Source organism: Rhinatrema bivittatum, chromosome 3 (assembly GCF_901001135.1).
Source record: "Rhinatrema bivittatum chromosome 3, aRhiBiv1.1, whole genome shotgun sequence".
Taxonomy (NCBI): domain Eukaryota; kingdom Metazoa; phylum Chordata; class Amphibia; order Gymnophiona; family Rhinatrematidae; genus Rhinatrema; species Rhinatrema bivittatum.
In genome coordinates this window covers 34185167-34205384 of record NC_042617.1, presented here as the reverse complement: position 1 = coordinate 34205384, position 20218 = coordinate 34185167, and the positions used below count along the sequence as shown (strand labels likewise).

Here is a 20218-nt window from a genome sequence, read left to right as displayed (position 1 = left end):
AAAGTACTCCAGGGGTTCAAACCTCCATCCATGCCGGTGCCGGTTCCCAAGCCAGCCACCGATCCGATACCCAAGGCGCTTGCACCGCTATTGGCAAGAATGGATCCGTTAATCGATGCCCTTCCACTGGTGGATCCGAGGGAACCGATGGCCCCGATTCCTTCCTCACCGATACCCTTGTCATCGGAAGAAGAAGAAGAAACACCGATCTCCATTCCGCTCTCAGGAGTGCTGCCATCGATGTCGCCGATTCCATCGATGCCTTCCATTCCGCCTCTGAGGCCATCGATGCCTAGGCCCGGGCCTTCCGGGATAACACCGTTACTCCCTTCTGATGAACATATGGGAGCTGGTGATGAGCCTTACAATCCTTGGTCCGATGATTCATCCCATGATACTGATGATCTTTCTTCACAGCCCTCTCCTCCTGATGAAAGGAAGCGTTCTCCTCCAGAGGACTTATCCTTTATCAACTTTGTAAAGGAAATGTCTGAAACGGTTCCATTCCAGCTTCAGACTGACTCTAGGACTCTAGGCCTCTAGACTCTAGGACTCTAGGTATCAGATGCTGGAGCTTCTTCAGTTTCTCGATGCTCCAAAGGAAATCATGTCTATCCCTATTCATGAAATCCTTCTGGACCTTTAGAAGAGAAATTGGGAGCACCCTCGCTCTGTGGCACCTGTCAACCGTAAGGCAGATGCCACCTACTTAGTTCAGTCTGGCTTCCAGAGAACTCAATTAGATCATCAGTCAGTGGTTGTGGAGTCAGCCCAGAAGAGGGCACGATGCTCCAAACCTCATTCTTCCATTCCTCCAGGAAAGGAACAAAAATTCCTGGATACATTTGGAAGACGTGTATTCCATGGCTCAATGCTGATCTCTCGCATTGCTTCCTATCAATTGTACATGTCCCAATACAACAGGGCCCTGTTCACAAAGATTCAGGAATTTGCTGAAGCCTTACCTCTGCAATTCCAGGACCAGCTTCATGCCCTAGAACAAAAAGGCCTAGATGCTGCCAGACATGAAGTATGGTGTGCATATGACATCTTCGACACCGCCTCCAGAGTTTTGGTGGCAGGAATTAGTACGAGGAGATGGGCCTGGCTAAAGTCATCAGACCTCAGACCAGAAGTACAGGACAGGTTAGCTGACTTGCCCTATGCTGGGGATAATCTTTTTAGAGAAAAGATTCAAGAAGCAGTGGTGCAACTCAAGGACCACCAAGAGACTCTGCACCAGCTCTCCTTATTGCCTTCTGATCTCTCTTCCTCTTCCAAAAGATCCTTTAGGAGAGACTCCAAGAGACAAGTCTACTGGCAAAGGAGATACTATCCCCCGGCGTCCAGGGGTCGGCCTTCTAAGCCTTACCAAAAAAGCCAACCCAGGCAACCTCGAGTACTGAAGTCACAGCCAGCCCTCCAGCCAGGTCCAGCATCTGGCTTTTGACTCCTTCCTAGAGAGTAGTACCCAGCCTCCACTTCCAGCTATTCCCGTCGGAGGCCGGTTGTGCCACTTATCCAAACCTTGGCACACAGTCACCACAGATCAGTGGGTACTCGCTGTAGTAACTCAAGGTTACCACCTCAACTTTCTCTCTGTTCCATCGGATTCCCTACCTCGGCTGACATGGGGAACATCCGACCACTCATCACTCCTGGAGCAGGAGGTCTTCCTCCTCCTCCTCCAGTTCCGAGCAATAGAACCAGTGCCCCTCTCCCAACAGGGGCAGGGGTTCTATTCCCGGTATTTTCTGGTACCAAAAAAGTCAGGTGATGTTCGCCCAATACTGGATCTTTGCACCTTAAACAAATACCTACGAAGAGAAAAGTTCAAGATGGTGACCTTGGGTTCTCTTCTCCCCTTCTCCAAAGGGAAGACTGGCTCTGCTCTCTAGACCTCCAGGACGCCTACACACACATTTCAATTACTCCGTCACATCGCAGATTCCTGCGGTTCCTAGTAGGCCCAAAATACTTTCAATATTGAGTGTTATCATTCGGCCTAGCATCTGCCCCACGAGTCTTCACCAAGTGCCTCATAGTGGTAGCTGCCTTTCTCAGGAGTTAAAGTGTCCACGTCTACCTCTATCTCGATGATTGGTTGATCAGGGCTCCCACTCAGCAAACTGCACTGAAGTCCCTACGTCTCACTTTGCATACCCTGATCTCCCTAGGGTTTCTCGTAAACTATCCAAAATCCAGGCTAGTTCCTTCGCAAACCCTGTCATTCATAGGGGCCAACTTGGACACTCCAAAAGCGAAAGCCTTCCTACTTCGGGATCGGGCTTTCACTCTCGCTTCTCTGGCCCATCGACTGCAGTCTCGACAACATTCAACTGCACGTCATTTTCTGGTCTTACTGGGTCATATGGCATCCTCGGTGCATGTCACGCCCATGGCTTGCCTTGCCATGAGAGTAATGCAGTGGACTCTAAAATCGTAGTGGATTCAGTCTTCTCAGCCAATGTCCACCATTGTCCACATCATCAAACAGCTCCAATTATCGCTGGCCTTGTGGACAGATCAATTCAATCTGCTACAAAGCCTTCCATTTCAGGTTCCAGAACCTCAAATAACCTTGACAACAGATGCTTCCAGCCCCGGCTGGGGTGCACATGTTGGAAACCTCCAAACTCAGGGCATTTGGTCTCCAGAGGAAACAAACACCAAATACATTTTCTGGAGCTTCATGCAATCAGATATGCTCTCAGGGCTTTTCAGGATCACCTTTCCAACCAGGTCATCCTGATTCAAACAGACAACCAGTTGGCCATGTGGTACATCAACAAGCAAGGGGAAACAGCTCCTACCTTCTGTGTCAGGAAGCTGCAAAGATATGGGTGGCAGCCCTTTCCCACTCGATGTACCTCAGGGCCACCTACTTGCCGGGAGTGGACAATGTATTGGCAGACAAGCTGAGTCGTACTTTGCAACTGCACGAGTGGTCCCTCTACCCCACTGTAGCGGACTCAATATTCCAGCATTGGGGTTACCCTCACATAGACCTCTTTGTGTCAATTCACAACCGCAAAGTAGGGAACTTCGCAGCCAATACCCGCAGCCAACACCCGTAGCCAAGAGACGCTTTCTCCCTCTTGTGGGCCAGCGGTCTCCTTTATGCGTACCCTCCACTTCCACTCATTTCAAAGACTCTCATGAAGTTGCGAAGGGACAAGGGGCTAATGATTCTGATAGCCCCTCATTGGCCACGCCAGGTCTGGTTTCCAATTCTCCATGACCTATCAGTACACCGGCACATTCCTCTGGGGAAGGACCCGCTTCTGATCACTCAGAACAACAGCTGCCTTTGTCACCCCAACCTCCAGGCTCTCTCCCTGATTGCCTGGATGTTGAAAGGTTAAGTACTTCAACCTCTTAACCTTTCAGAGCCGGTTTCCTGTGTCCTAGTAGCTTCCCGAAAGCCTTCCACAAGGCAGTCTTATTGTTACAAGTGGAACAGGTTTACGGTATGGTGTACTTCCATGTCCCTTCACTTGTTCCACACCGATGTTTCTGGTCTATCTCTGGCACCTGTCAGAGTCAGGCCTCAAAACTTCGTCTATCAGGGTACATGTCAGTGCGGTAGCCATCTTCCATAAAGGTGTCGGGAATGTATTTCAGTACAACCCCTTGTAACACGCTTTTGAAGGGCTTGCTCCACCGTAAACCTCCACTGCGCCCTCCAGCCCCTTCCTTAGACCTCAACATGGTTTTGGGGCGGCTCATGAAACCACCGTTTGAGCCTCTCCAATCCTGTGATCTCCGCTATCTTACTTGGAAAGTGATTTTTCTTTTGGCGATAACATCCGCTCACAGAGTTAGTGAGTTACAGGCCTTAGTCACCTACCCGTCTTACACTAAACTTCTGCATGATAGGGGTAGTACTCCGCACTCACCCTAAGTTTTTGCCTAAGGTAGTATAGGAGTTTCATATCACTCACATTATACTACCCACCTTCTTTCCCAGGCCCCATTCAAATCCAGGAGAACGGGCTCTGCATACCCTTGACTGTAAACGTGCTCTAGCATTCTATCTAGACCGTACAGCTGGCCACAGGAAATCCACTCAATTGTTTGTTTCCTTCGATTCCATCAAATTGGGTAAACCTGTGGGTAAGCAGACTCTCTCCTCCTAGTTAGCGGACTGTATTTCCTTTTGCTATCTGCAGAAAGGCATTCCGCTTCAAGACAGTGTCAAGGCACACTCTATCAGGGCCATGGCAACATCAGTAGCGCACCTACGCTTGATGCCGCTTGCTGACATCTGTAAGGCTGCTATCTGGAGCTCTCTCCACACCTTCGCAGACCATTATTGTTTAGACAAGTCTGGCAGACAAGATTCCATCTTCGGCCAGTCTGTGCTACGCAACTTATTTGTGAACTGAGGTACCAACATCCTTCCGCCAACCCATTAGGGTTCAGGATGCCCTCTACCAAATTCCACCCCAGTTGTTGTGCCTGTTGCACGTCTTTGGGTACAGTTGGTGCATTGCTCGGGCATCCTCAGCTCGGTACTGACTGAAGTCAGCTCGGATGAGACTGAAGGGGGACCCCTGCTGGATGCAGGGTTGGTGCTATGCTGGGCATGCCCAGTAGGTGCCAGTCAAAGTTCCAGAAATTTTGACGAAAGTGTTCTGTGATTGGGCTCCATCCTGATGATGTCACCCATATGTGAGGACTAACATCCTGCTGTCCTGTGAGAACACCTGTTACAGGCAAGCAACTCTGCTTTCAGGAAGGGGGTAAGTCGATGCCAGGATGGGAGCTCCCCAGCCTCAGGACAAACGGGAGGAGGGGGGAGTCAGGACCCCACCAGGTCGGGCAGGCCCTCCTCTGGCCAGGCTGGATTCATTTTTTGGTCTGGGTGATACAGGGAAACAGGAAGGCCCAACCAGGGCTACCAAAGGTCCCTTTTTTTTCCCTAAAATGCCACAAATATGAAAATGGCCAAAAGGTTTTGGGTATTTTCATAAGAAGCTATTTTTGGTTTGTTCCATTCGGAATGAATAGAAAATAGTCTTATTCACTGCTTTTTTGGCATTCATTTGAAACAAATGCACATCCCTATTGCTTACTTTGTCTCATCCCCTAAAATACATCAGCAGTTCTAATTTGCTTTCGTTGTTTTGTTAAATTTCCCATTCCTGATGGGGAATGGGGTGATGATGTCACTAAATGTGTGTGTGTGTGTGTGTGTGTGTGTGTGTGTGTGTGTGTAGGGGTTTTGGTAGGAAACTCACCTATATTGCAATTGGTAGCAGCATATATGAAGTAAATATATTTTCCCTGTACGTACCTGGATCAGTCCAGACAGTGGGTTGAGCCTCCTGTCCAGCAGATGGAGACAGAGAAAAACTGAAAGGGTATCCTATATCAGGACAGTGCTTACCCTGCGTCTCTTCAGTATTTCTCTGTCTCCAGCAGATGCAGATAGCAGAACCTGAGGTTCCCCTCTAGACAGTTATATGGTTTGGGAAAGTCTCATTTCTCCCTCTTTCTGTCTTACCTTGGATCAAGCAAGTACTTACTATACTTAATTTCTCTTTTAAGCAAAAAAAAATAAAAGAAAGTGCTTGAACTTTTGCTTACTGTTAGAGAGCAACAGTGTTTGCCCCTTGCTCTTACTGGGTACCTAGGGGGCTTTACCCCTTGAAACCTTCAGCCTAGGACCCTATCCGGTAAAAAAAAAAAAAAAGGCATTAAGCCTGATCTTTGCTGGTCCCACCTTATGGAATTCCCTACCCCCTGACTTACGCACCGAGACCTCCACTCCTAAATTAAAAAAAAAATTAAAAACATGGTTGTTCCTTCAGGCCTACCCTCTACTCTCTTCCCCCTCCACGAATAATACCTGACAGCCAGTAAGTTATTTCTTAATCACCAGAAACCTCTCTCTCCCCCTCCTGTCATCTATACTCCCCTTATTGTTACCCTTATTTTTCCCACTCCCAACCTCTCTATACCTTGTATTATAGTTTATGTATTATGTATTATACAGGGTATAATTTATGCCTAACATACCCGTTTTATTGCTCCTCCTTTCACGTTATATATATTTGTTTTCCTTTTTGCTATTGTTCTATGTAAGGGCCTTGCCCAATAGTTCTTAGTTGTATGTAAACCAATACGATGTGCAAACGGTTATCGGTATAGAAGAAATTCGAAATAAAAAGAAAAAATAATAAATCTTTCGGGGGGAGGAGCGGGTATCTGATTATTTCTCTTCCCTGCTCTCAGCCAGGCACTGGAGATTCTTGCCGTTCTACATGCAGCAGATCTGCCCTCCCCACATCTCTCCCTCCATGCCTCAATCAGCTTGATGCTTAGCGTGTGGGGAGCCTGCCTTGAGGCTCTCCTGCGAAGGGAGTATTTTCGCATTGTTTGACCAGTGGGGAAGGCTCCTCTGCACTGGATAAATAGCTAGTTGCTCTTGGCCTGGCAGATGCGGTGCAAGGATGGCCCCGGTCCTGCAAACCACGGGAACGGCGGCCATTTTGGCTCCAGACCTCGCTGAGCAAAATGAGCTTGATGGGGGAAGGGACCCTATTTTTCCACACTCCACCCCCCCCCCCCCCGATTTGAGCCCTGTGGACCCCCAGGATGCCAGCCCTGACCCTCTGCATGCTGAGCCCCCTCCTCTTCTGCCAGGGAAATTTCCGGGGCTGTTTTCAGCTGATTTTGTTTTACTTATGCATAAGGCTTATGTTGCCAGCCTTTTACAGCAGGATGACCCACCAGATCCTCAACTGCCTGCTTGCCCTCCGCCTGCTAAGGTCCCCAGATCATCTGCTGCATAGGGACCCAGGACTCCTGATTCTCAAGGGGCGAACCGGGTTTGGGTGGTCCCAGGGGCCCTGGTCCCCTCGGCCCCTGCTGATCCGCCCCCTCAGATACCGGACCCCGACCCGGATGCCGATGTCCTCGCCCTGAACCCACCAATAGAGGGGGACAACCCCAGGGAGTTACGCCTGTTCCAGCATGAAGAGCTGGACCCACTTATACCCCATGTTGTGGCCGAGTTGGGCTTAGATGCACCCCCGGAGACAACACAACTGCTTCGGGTCCTGGCAACGTTGACCCAGTCCTGGCTGGCCTTAGGGCACCCCCGCGCACCTTCCCTTTTCATCCGATGCTGATGCAGATATTGCTACGGGAATGGGAAACACCAGAGGCTGGTCTTCGCGTGGGTAGGGCCATGGATAAGCTCTACCCTCTTCCAGATCCATCTCTGGATATGCTCCGGATTCCCAAGGTAGACGTTTCGGTCTCTGCTGTTACGAAGAGAACTACGATTCCGGTAGTAGGATCAACTGCTTTAAAGGATCTTCAGGACCGCAAGTTGGAAGTCTACCTCAAACGAATATTTGAAGTTTTGCTGCTCAGGGTCTGGGCAACAATCAGTAGCTGTCTCATGCAGCAGGCAATCCTCAGGTGGGTTCAACAACTACTCAGCACCCAGAACCTCCCATCTGCAGAGGCGAAACAGGCAGAGCAGCTGGAAGGCGCCATTGTGTATGGGGCGGATGCCCTCTATGATATCCTCAGGGTGCAGGCCAGAGCTATGGTTTTAGCAGTGTCCGCTAGACGTCTTCTCTGGCTTCGTAATTGGGCAGCGGATTCCTCTTCTAAAGCACAATTGGGCACTCTCCCATTCAAGGGTAAGTTGCTCATTGGGGAGGACCTGGAGCAACTTATTAAATCTCTGGGGGACAATAAGATTCATAAGCTGCCGGAGGACCGCCTAGGCAATCCAAGTCCTTTTTTCCTTCTCGCTCCTGATTCCGGGGTCAGCACAGATACAACAGGTCGAGAGAGGCGGCCCAAAGACCCACATCCACCTCTTCTAGATCCCAATCTTGGTCTCATTCCTTTCGTGGCCGACATCCGTTCCGAGATGCTCAACCTCAGGGTTCTGCCTCGAAGTCCTCCCAATGAGATGCGGCCGGCCCATTCCTCCATTCCCACCTTAGGTGGACGTCTGTCCCTTTTTCTTGAGGAATGGTTCAAAATTACTTCAGATCAGTGGGTCCTCGAAGTGATCGAAAAAGGCTACGCCTTAGAATTTTCTCAGGATCTCCCCGACCGCTTTCTAATCTCTCCTTACGGGAGTCGGAAGTGTCCAGTGGTGTGCCAGATTCTCGACAGGCTACAAGAGCTTGGTGCCATACTCCCTGTGCCATTGGAGGAACAGGGATCCAGCCGTTATTCCATCTACTTCATCGTTCCAAAGAAGGACGGCTCCTTCCAACCAATCCTGGACCTCAAGAGTGTCAACCAGGCCCTCAGGGTTCCCCATTTCTGAATGGAGACCCTGCGAGCGGTCATAGCGGCGGTTCGCTCAGGCAAGTTTCTGGCCTCTCTTGACTTGACGGAGGCCTACCTGCATATCCCCATCCACCATGACCATCAGAAGTATTTCCGCTTCTCCATCCTGGGGCAGCACTTCCAATTCCGGGCACTTCCGTTTGGCCTGGCCACTGCGCCACGCACATTCACCAAGGTCATGGTAGTGGTGGCAGCCTCCCTCCGTGGGGAGGGAATCCTGGTCCACCCTTACCTGGACGACTGCCTCATTTGGGCCAAGTCGGAGAAACTTTGCGCCACAGCAGTCAACAGAGTCTTGACGTTTCTCTCCTCCCTCAGGTGGATAGTCAACTTCTCCAAGAGCAACCTCAAGCCCTCCCGGGTCCTGGAATTCTTGGGAGCCCATTTCAACACCCGCATGGGCAAAGTTTTGTTACCTGAGGCTCATGCGCTCAAGCTCAAGGATCAAGTTCAACATCTGTTGTCCCTCTCGGTTCCCACGGCCTGGGACTACCTTCAGGTCCTCGGCTCGATGGCCTCCACCATAGATTTGCTTCCTTGGGCGTTTACGCATATGCGTCCTCTACAGAAAGCTTTGCTCTCCCGCTGGAAGCCAGTCTCGGAGGAGTTCTGAACACCCCTACCGCTCTTAGACTCTACCATTGCCAGCATGCAGTGGTGGCTTTCACTCGTTCACCTCTTGAAAGGAATGCCTCTGGAGACACCCCAGTGGATCATTGTTACGATGGATGCCAGCCTCTCCGGCTGGGGAGCGGTGTGTCAGAACCAGTCTACACAAGGACTATGGTCTCCTGTACAATCCCAATGGCACATCAATCATCTGGAGGCCTGAGCTGTCCATCTGGCACTCAAGACATTCCCTTGCTCTGTCACAAAGCTGTGCGGGTCCTCTCAGACAATGCCACCACAGTAGCTTACATCAATCGCCATGGTGGCACCAGGAGTCGTCTGGTGGCTCTGGAGGCCAGCAAGCTGCTCTCCTGGGTGGAGAGACATCTGAGTCTGGCAGTCTCCCACATTGCGGGGAAGGAGAATGTTCAAGCGGACTTCCTCAGCCGACAACACCTAGACCCCAGAGAGTGGGAGTTGTCCGAAGAGGCGATGGTTCTTCTGATGCGCCAGTGGGGGGTTCCTCACTTAGACCTGATGGCTACTCTGAACAACACAAAGGCTCCCAAGTTTTTCAGCCACAAAAGGGAGCACTGCTCGGAAGGGGTGGATGCCCTGGTTCTTCCCTGGCCTCATGACGTTCTTCTCTACGTGTTCCCACCTTGGCCTCTGTTGGGAAAGGTCCTCAGAAGGATAGAACTCCACAAGGGACCGGTCATTCTTGTGGTGCCAGAGTGGCCTTGGAGACTGTAGTTTGCGGATCTTGTGAACCTCGCAACAGTCGGTCCTCTTCACCTCGATCACCTCCCATACCTGCTTCGCCAAGAACCAGTATTTTTCGATCAGGCGGATCACTTTTGTCTAGCGGCCTGGCTTTTGAGCAGCGGTGACTAAGGAAAAAAGGGTATAAGGAGGAAGTTGTATCCACTCTTTTGCGGGCACGGAAGCCTTCTACCTCTGTCACTTACGTCCGGGAATGGAGAGTTTTTGAGAATGCGTGTGCCGAGTCTGGAGTCCCAGTGCGCAAGGCTCCGGTATCCAAAGTCCTCTCATTCCTACAGTCTGGCCTCTCCAAAGGTTTGTCTTTCAATTCACTGCAGATACAGGTTTCGGCCCTCGGTTCCCTCTTAGGGTGTATTGATGGTTATGCGGTGGCAGCCCATCTGTATGTCATTCACTTCCTCAAAGGGGCCAAACATTTAAATCCACCTGTCCGGCCTACTTGTCCATTGTGGAGCCTTAATTTGGTGCTTTGAGTCCTTTGCGAGGCACCCTTCGAACCCCTCCGGTGGGCCACTCTTAAAGACCTCACTCTTAAGACAGTATTTCTGGTCTCTATTTGCTCGGCCAGGAGAGTGTCCGAGCTCCAAGCCTTGTCTTGTAGGGAGTCTTTTCTTCGCTTTTCTGATTCAAGTGTTTCCCTCAAGACAGTACCATCCTTCCTGCCAAAGGTCATGTCTTCCTTTCATGTCAATCAGTCAGTGAAGCTCCCTGCCTTTTCTCCAGAAGACATTGCGAGCATGCTGGGCGGTGACCTCCGGCGTCTTGATGTAAAGAGAGTACTACTCCAATACGTACAGGTGACAAACGAATTTCGAATCTCTGATCATCTCTTTGTCTTATGGAGCAGCCCAAATAAAGGAAACAAGGCCTCCAAGGCTACCATTGCTTGCAGGCTGAAGGAGGCCATTGCGTCGGCTTATTTTTGTCATGGCTGGTCGATTCCAGAGGGCTTAAAGGCCCATTCTTTGCGTGCACAATCTACTTCTTGGGCAGAGAGTCAGTCGGTCTCTCCGCAAGAAATTTGCAAAGCGGCTACTTGGAAGTCTCTGCATACTTTTGCTCATCATTATCGCCTCGACGTCCAGGCGCAAGTGTTTGGTTCCTTTGGACAGCTGGTGCTTCGAGTGGGACTGCCTCGATCCCACCCTATTTAGCTTTGGTTCATCCCACTGTCTGAACTGATCCGGCTACGTACAGGGAAAGGAAAATTGGTTCTTACCTGCTAATTTTCATTCCTGTTGTACCACGGATCAGTCCAGACTCCCGCCCGGTCTGTGGTTTCTTTCTGATTCGTTCGCTCAAAGTTTTTTCTTTTAGTTATTCACAGCATTTTGGATACAGTTACTTCCTCTCAGAACTTCAAGGCACCGAAGTATCTAACAAATAGATATACATGTAAGAGCAGTTCTTTACAGTGTTGATAGTTCAAGTTACATGGTTGTTACTTGCTTGATCTTTTACTGGTTCACTTTACCTTTCTTGCTTTGATAACGTTTATACTGAAGGGACGCAGGGTGAGCACTGTCCTGATATAGGATACCCTTTCAGTTTTTCTCTGTCTCCATCTGCTGGACAGGAGGTTCAACCCAATGTCTGGACTGATACATGATTCTACAGGAAAGAAAATTAGCAGGTAAGAGCCAATTTTACTTTCATCTGTAGCCCTGAAGATAGTCCCCAGTTTGGAACTGAAAGTGTTTCTTCTTATATCAATGTCTTCTTAATAATAAAAAAAAAGTCTATTTTCTTTTTATTATAATTTAATATTTTTTAAATGTTTCACAGCTTAGTTAGTTAATTTCTCTGTTTTTTAGTTAATTATTAGGGGAAAAAACTATCCTGTTTGCTGTTGAAATAAATATTTTGCTATTAAGCTAATAAAATCATTTTTAGCCATGAAAATAACATTTGAAATGTATGCTTTCTTGTCATTATATATCTACAGATTAAAAAGCTTTATTTGATTATTAATGCTTCAGTAACACAAGTTGAATCTTATTGCAAAGACTTTCGACAGTACTGCAGAATGGTGGACGAAGCCCAAAGCGTATACATCAAGATTTCCGGTACAGAATCGCAGTTGTCGCCAAATGATTTCAGAAGCATCCTAGCCAAGTACACACAGTACGTCCAGGATGTAAAATGGATGAACGTTGAGAAGCGAGTTCGTATAATGAAGGTGCTCAGTATGGAGTATCAGATGGATTGCCTGCCACACATTGAAGCCGTAGTCCAATTTATTCATTCATCCCTGCCTACTTTAGCTCATGCGAAGAACATGCAACTATTGGAAGTAAGCACACTCTAGATTTATACCAGTTTCCAAACCTAAAACCCTTTTCAACATATACATCAAACCACTTTATAATATCATCAAGCATTATGGACTACGATATTTCCTATGTGCTGATGAGATAAAGATTTGCTTTCCCTGCGAGCAAGGAAACTTCCACCCTTGCCGAGTTGAAGGAATGCATGTCGGAGGTTACTAATTGATGATGGGAGAGCAAGATTAAACTAAATCCTAGTAAACCGGAGCTGTTGCAGATGGTTAAATCAGGCGCACCAGACCATGGGCTAGGTGTTTGGACTGATGATGTGCCCCTTGCTCCTAGCCAGACCTAGTGGGACCTGGGAGGCCAACTTGCCACAGCGACTCGGGCATCATTTGGAAGTTTATGGCTTAAAGCATACCTGGAGTCCGCTGACCCTGGCAATGGTGATTCGAGCTTTAGTAATCTCCCAGATGGATTACTGCAGGGCGTTTTATGGGCCGGATTTTCAAAAGGTTATGCGCGTAAATGGGTTTACGCGCGCCAGGCCTATTTTGAAAAGGCTCGGCGACACGCATAAAGCCCCAGGACACATGTAAGGCCTGGGGCTTACAAAAAGGGGCAAGGAAAGGCGACCTGGGGGCGGGGTCAGAGGTTCCCGGCACAGCGGTCATTTGCCCCAGGGCTGAAGTAAGTTTGGAAATAAAAGAGAAAAAAGGAAAAAGTAGGGGGAAAAGGGTGGGAGAGGTAGTGGAAGGGAAGGTGGGGTGGGGGGTTGGGAACGGGGGAAGGCAGTGTACCCCTTGTGCGCGCCAACCCCCGATTTTATAGCATGCGTGCGCATGGTCTTTTCAACAGGAGTTTAGTGAATAAATGAATACTAATGTGCCGGGAGCTGTCAGCATGATTACACTTAGGGGTAGATTTAAAAGGGTGCGCGTGAGCGTACATGTGCGTGTGCTACCCGGCGCGTGCACTTGTACACCCGATTTTATAACTTGCGCGCGCAAGCCCTACACACGTCCCAGGGCTTTACGTGCGTCGCCGGGCCTTTTTAAAATAGGCCTGGCGTGCGTAACCACCCCCCCCCCCCTACGTGCGTAGGGCTTTTAAAATCCGCCTTACAGTATATGTAGCCCAGTAGGCCATGTTTGGGGGGGAGTTTGGAGGGGATGGGGATATGTGTGTGTGTATTTGACATGTTTGTATTTGCATATATATATATATAATTTTTTAGAAATAGGATCTTTTGCTACAAGAACGTTTGTTAGAAAGATTTTATCGTTTAAGTAAAATGATGCACTGTGTTCTGAATTTTTCTACGTGTCCTTAAAGAATGCTTGCAAATTGACAAAATTTGTTTTCTTTCATTTTCTGAAAGTTGGAACTGCTTGGATGGCCAAGCTGATGTGAAATCTGATTTGATCTTAATTTTAAATACCGTGTCCTAAAGTGGACACCCAAAAATCTAATCATGAAATAAGAGAAATATGCAAAGCTGTAATAGCAGCAATTGGATAAGCATGAAATAGCTTAGTGGCAAACTAAAGCTGTCTTAATGATTTCAGATTATACATCAAGCACTCCGGAAACTGGACAAAGAACTGACCACGGTGGAAGAATTTGTTGACCACTTGACCTTCCTGGGTCAGATGTCCTCTGAGATGCCGTCACTTGAGAGGGAGTATAATATTATTATACAGCTGTACTGTGTTGCAAGAGACTACAACATCTGCATCCCTCTGGAAGAGTTAGCTCTATACCATACTCTCGCTCCCCTTTTTCAGCATCTGAAATCAACTATCCTCGTCTGCGAAGCAAGGAAGGATAAGGATATCATTCAATTCAGTGGGGATTTGGACCGCTATATTTCCGACTTGCACTTTGAGCTTATGGAATTTAAGAACAAAGTATGCATTCTCTAAACTAAAAAAAACAGATCTTTCAAAAAAGAAAGTTAGCATATCTGCAATATGGGTGGCCTTTGCAGCAGTTTGGGCTGGCCTGGGGAGCAGGATGGCTGCTTGGGGCCATCGCGATTGTCCTGGGGGCCAAGCTAGGGTGGGGGGGGGGGGAGTAGTAGGGGGGAGGGTTGTGTCACATCGGCTTTTTCAGTCGGTCTGAGCTAGAAAGGGAAGGTGGCTGCGGGGTTGCTAAAAAGCATTCCTGCCCGGGGCACCGTTTTCGCCAGCGACTACCCTGGAAAAGCTCTGGGAATTGAATCCAGATTCTCTGCCTGGCAGTGCATGCAGCCACCATTGAGCCACTGGAATGGCCTTACCTTTTGCCATTTTTAACAATTTTATGATTTCCAAATGTAACTCGCCCTAAAATGTTTACTAAGGATAGTATAAAAGTGAAAAATGTATGCTCGTTGGGGGAGGGGGGGGGAGGTATTTAATTTTGTACAAAATATAAAAACGTAATTAGCTTTGGAAGAGCGACCTCTGAATGTGGGCCTCTTTACAATTGTTGCTCTGTGGGTTTGTTGTTTTTTTATTACTGTTCTCAGGTAAGAAATCCAGACCTCCTTCGAGCAGACACCCTCCCAGGGTTAGCGAAGGAGATGATCCAATACCTCCTGGATGAGCTTTCAGTTATTTCCAGAAAAGCCCGAAGCTACTCGAGCTATCGGGACCGGTTTGGAAGCTCTGTTAGTGAGATGAGGTCTTTTTCGCTTGAGGTCTCGCTTGCAGAGAGAAATTGGTCGGCTCTTGCAGGCGCTTGCGCCCTCAACGTGGAAGTCGGCGAAATCGAGGGCGACTTGGGACTGCGAAAGCTGCTGTGGGAGGCGAAGGAGGAATGGGGGAAGCTGTCTGTGGAGTGGAAACGCGCCCCCTTTGAGCATCTTGACGTGGATGCAATGCAGAGGGATGTCAGCAGGTTCACTCACACAGTACACCTGCTGGAAAAAGGTATGAGCATATGATAATCACTTAGCTTTTTTTCTTTTCTTTTAATTGATGATCTCCTCTCCTTATGTCTTTCTGTCCATTTCCCAATAAGTATCAGTCGTATAGTCCCTCCAGTGTTTTCCTTATTGTTCTACATTAGAACATAAGAATGTGCCATACTGGGTCAAACCAAGGGGTCATCAAGCCCAGTATCCTGTCTCCAACAGTGGCCAATCCAGGTCACAAGTACCTGGCAAGTACCCAAACATTAAATAGATCCCATACTACTAATGCACCCATACTTTGTACCCATGATGTACCCACAATTGTCGGTATAAAAAAAGCTAATAAATAAATAAATAATGCCAGCAACAAGCAGTGGCTATTCTCTATTGATTAATAGCAGTTTATGGACTTCTGCTCCAGGAGCTTAACCAAAACTTTTTAAAACCCAGCTACACTAGTTGCCTTAACCACATCCTCTGGCAATGAATTCCAGAGCTTAACTGTGCATTGAGTGAAAAAGAATTTTCTCTGATTTGTTTTAAATGTGCTACTTGTTAACTTCATGGAGTGCGCACGAGTCCTTCTATTATCCAAAAGAGTAAATAATCATTTCATATTTACTGTTCAAGTCCTCTCATGATTTTGTAGACCTCTATAATATCCTCCCTCAGCCATCTCTTCTCCAAGCTAAACAGCCCTAACCTCTCTCGCTTTTCTTCATAGGGGATACCTACTATATCATACAGTCAAGTACTTTGGTGGTATCCTTAGGTCAGTGATGGCAGGATACGAGTTCTAATTTAACAGCACATGTTACGTCAGTCAACTCAAGAGGCTAGAGACTGAGATGGAAATTAAACTTGTTGCTTGCTGGGTAGTAGAGAATTAAAACCACTAGATCATTAGCCTGTCCTTGATAATTGCTAGTCCTTTATTAATCTCTTAAGGAGTAGTGATGTTCAATGTGAGGTCAATTCATTGAACTGCAGAAGTTTCCACCTATGAATTTATTTATTTTTTTTTTGCACAAGACACTTGTCTGCTCATAAAACAACGCTTTCACACATGATTCACTAAAATTCTGTGCAGCTCAGTGCAGATGCAGAAAAGTGCACACCAAGGTTCAAACCCTCCCAGAGCCCTGTCAGTGCGTAACCTGCACACCCAGCTCTGTGTGCATAAGCAACCCTTCCTGCATCCTGGCTCTCGCCCTCCATGCCAGCTGAACGCAAAAGCAAAAAAAAGGTGGAACCAAAAGGTTTAATTACTTTGAAAAAATGTTAAGTATAGTTAAGAATACTCACACTCCCAGAGTTTTCATCATCAATCCTACTTTTGTTGACCAACAATCGGTGTTTGTTCAAACGTTTTAAACATGTACTGAGATATTATTTAATAGCACTTATAACAAATATAGTTTATACAAGCAAAAAATATATATGCTTTAATTTTATTGTATATTTTACAAAAATTCAACACAGCACAGATTGTTACTGCTATTACTACTACTACTACTACTACTACTTATTTCTAAAGTGCTACTAGTTATACACAGCACTGTTATGCTATTGTTATATTTCTAAAACTTGTTAAAAGACAATATTCTCCCCTATTCATAAAGAAATGTTAACAATCTGTCTGTGCATACGACATAGGTGGGATACGTAACAGACTTGCTTTGTACTCCTGATGTCTCTAGGTTTACCAGAAAATGATATTGTAGCATCTCTAAAGCAATCGATCATAGATTTTAAACACGGCCTGCCTATTATTGTGGCTTTGCGAAACCCCTGCCTTCAGCCAAGACATTGGGATGTTATACAATATACTATTGGACGAACAATTATCAAGGATAAAAATTTCACCCTGGGTAACCTTCTGGAACTCAAGGTGAGTCTTTATTAAATTTAGTTAAAACATTTGAGAAGAATACCGATTCTGTTTTTCTTTTTTCATGAACAAAGTAAGTGTCCCTAAGCCAAAATGCTGCAATAGCAAGCTTGCGGTCAGAAAAAGGGACAAGATCATAATATCCAGTTAGGAAAATACTTGCCTTGATTTTCAGTCAGGTGGGGCATCCAACAAATAGAATCTTTGTTGTGCAGGTAGGTAAAGCATTGATGTCTCACAGCAAGATGACGTTTCACTAGATAGGGAAACACAAACTCCCGGTATTTGTACTGTCAAACTATGACCTGAGTGCTGGGTGCGACCTTGGCAGCAACAGCGGATCTTCCTTGATCTGGCTCGCAGCAGCAGTGGTAGAAGGAGCTTGATCTGTCCTTTCAGTGGCAGCATTGGGAGCGCGTTCTGCTACTGCCGCCAGCTCAGATACTCTCATCATCATCATCATATTCATTTATTTTTCTCACGCTTTTCCAGCAAAAGATTACCTGAAGTCAGAACTGCAAGTAGCAGCAAAACAGAATGGCATGGGTGTGGCGTGCCGGAGCAAGCCCACCTGTGTCCTGCATTGGTGGCATTAGTGCTGGTTGTGATGGTGGGGCCCACTTGGACCGAAGACGGGGAGGGAGACTGTGGTAGCGCTGCCATAAGGAGTTTTCAGCCACTGTGGAGAGCAGTGCAAGCAATATGGAGGAAGGCACTGGGCTCTGCAGGGCTGCCAGGAAAAGCCAGGTAAGAATGGTGGTTCCTGGAGCTCCCAGCCATGCCGCCACCTCTTCAGGACGTTGTCTCCTAAGGATACAGGTTTTGGAGGCACAGAGTACAGAAACCTTCATTATTACAACCCAGATATGAAGTCTGAGTGTCCTTAGTGAAAGCAAAGAAGACTATAACACATTCCAGTACACCTCCTGGAAAAGACAGAAAGATTGTTGGATACTGCAGATAAGAAGATGCTCCAGTCAGTTCGGTACTTGTTCAATATTTTGCAAAAACTGAAAGCCGTGACAGAGGCATTATGACATTTTCCGTTTTTCCCTTTCTAATAATTCCCAACATTCTGTTTGCTTTTTTGACTGCCGCAGCACACTGAACCGACGATTTCAATGTGTTATCCACTATGACGCCTAGATCTCTTTCTTGGGTTGTAGCACCTAATATGGAACCTAACATTGTGTAACTATAGCATGGGTTATTTTTCCCTATGTGCATCACCTTGCACATATCCACATTAAATTTCATCTGCCATTTTGATGCCCAATTTTCCAGTCTTACAAGGTCTTCCTGCAATTTATCACAATCTGCTTGTGATTTAACTACTCTGAACAATTTTGTATCATCTGCAAATTTGATTATCTCACTCGTCGTATTTCTTTCCAGATCATTTATAAATATAATGAAAAGTAAGGGTCCCAATACAGATCCCTGAGGCACTCCGCTGCCCACTCCCTTCCACTGAGAAAATTGTCCATTTAATCCTACTCTCTGTTCCTGTCTTTTAGCCAGTTTGCAATCCACGAAAGGACATCACCACCTATCCCATGACTTTTTACTTTTCCTAGAAGCCTCTCATGAGGAACTTTGTCAAACGTCTTCTGAAAATCCAAGTATACTACATCTACTGGTTCACCTTTATCCACATGTTTATTAACTCCTTCAAAAAAGTGAAGCAGATTTGTGAGGCAAGACTTGCCTTGGGTAAAGCCATGCTGACTTTGTTCCATTAAACCATGTCTTTCTATATGTTCTGTGATTTTGATGTTTAGAACACTTTTCACTATTTTTCCTAGCACTGAAGTCAGGCTAATTGGTCTGTAGTTTCCCGGATCATCCCTGGAGCCCTTTTTAAATATTGGGGTTACATTAGCTATCCTCCAGTCTTCAGGTACAATGGATGATTTTAATAAGTTAAAAATTTTTACTAATAGGTCTGAAATTTCATATTTTAGTTCCTTTAGAACTCTGGGGTGTATACCATCCGGTCCAGGTGATTTACTACTTTTCAGTTTGTCAATCAGGTCTACCACATCTTCTAGGTTCACCGTGATTTGATTCAGTCCATCTGAATCATTGCCCATGAAAACCTTCTTCAGTACGGGTACCTCCCCAACATCCTCTTCAGTAAACACCGAAGCAAAGAAATCATTTAATCTTTCCGCGATGGCCTTATCTTCTCTAAGTGCCCCTTTAACCCCTCGATCATCTAACGGTCCAACTGACTCCCTTACAGGCTTTCTGGTTCGGATATATTTTTAAAAGTTTTTACTGTGAGTTTTTGCCTCTACGGCCAACTTCTTTTCAAATTCTCTCTTAGCCTGTCTTATCAATGTCTTACATTTAACTTGCCAACGTTTATGTATTATCCTATTTTCTTCTGTTGGATCCTTCTTCCAATTTTTGAATGAAGATCTTTTGGCTAAAATAGCTTCTTTCACCTCCCCTTTTAACCATGCCAGTAATCGTTTTGCCTTCTTTCCACCTTTCTTAATGTGTGGAATACATCTGGACTGTGCTTCTAGAATGCTATTTTTTAACTATGACCATGCCTCTTGCACATTTTTTACTTTTGTAGCTGCTCCTTTCAGTTTTTTTCTAACAGTTTTTCTAATTTTATCAAAGTTTCCCTTTTGAAAGTTTAGCACGAGAGCCGTGGATTTGCATACTGTTCCTCTTCCAGTCATTAATTCAAATTTGACCATGTTATGATCACTATTGCCAAGTGGCCCCACCACCGTTACTTCTCTCATCAAGTCCTGTGCTCCACTGAGAATTAGATTTAAAATTGCTCCCTCTCTCGTCGGTTCCTGAACCAATTGCTCCATAAAGCTATCATTTATTCCATCCAGGAACGTTATCTCTCTAGCGTGTCCCGATGATACATTTACCCAGTCAATATTGGGGTAATTGAAGTCCCCCATTATTACCGCACTACCAATTTGGTTAGCTTCCCTAATTTCTCCAGTGTATCAGGACCAGGCCTCTTCATTTTTCACAGAGACAAGGTTTTAAAGTTCACCTGGGCAAAGTTCCTTCTCTTGCTGTGACCATGCCTTTTTGGGGCCTGTCAGAATTTGGTCTGTACTTGGCTATTATAATTATTTGGTGTTTCATTGGTAAACATGAGATACCTCCCTACACCTATACAAAGGATGAAGAACCTACTCCACATAGTTGGCAAAGAGACCAATATTCAGTATGCCGGTAAACAGACAAGTTGTCCGGCTAAAATTAGATGGATAACTTGTTACAGATATTCAGTGGGATAAACGCGCTGCTGAATATACTTGCCTATAGTTCTCCTGCTACATGTAGCTGGAAACCTTGAAACCGGCTACGTTTGAAAATAACTGGTTAGGTTTTAACGTTATCCAGCCTTGTGTGGCCAGACAATTTTGCCACGACACCAGATATATTCAAAAG

The 20218-nt window shown here is 46.5% G+C and overlaps 1 protein-coding gene across 2 annotated transcripts in view; it reads left to right on the top strand.

The window, feature by feature from the left end:
• The window catches only part of DNAH14 (dynein axonemal heavy chain 14), a 461040-nt gene that overhangs the window by 76435 nt on the left and 364387 nt on the right, over positions 1 to 20218 (top strand). For both annotated transcript variants that reach the window (XM_029593090.1, XM_029593089.1), the window contains exons 17-20: positions 11666 to 12013; positions 13562 to 13903; positions 14506 to 14908; positions 16593 to 16783. In XM_029593090.1, the coding sequence (XP_029448950.1) occupies positions 11666 to 12013; positions 13562 to 13903; positions 14506 to 14908; positions 16593 to 16783 (1284 nt within the window). The remainder of the gene's footprint in view (positions 1 to 11665; positions 12014 to 13561; positions 13904 to 14505; positions 14909 to 16592; positions 16784 to 20218) is intronic.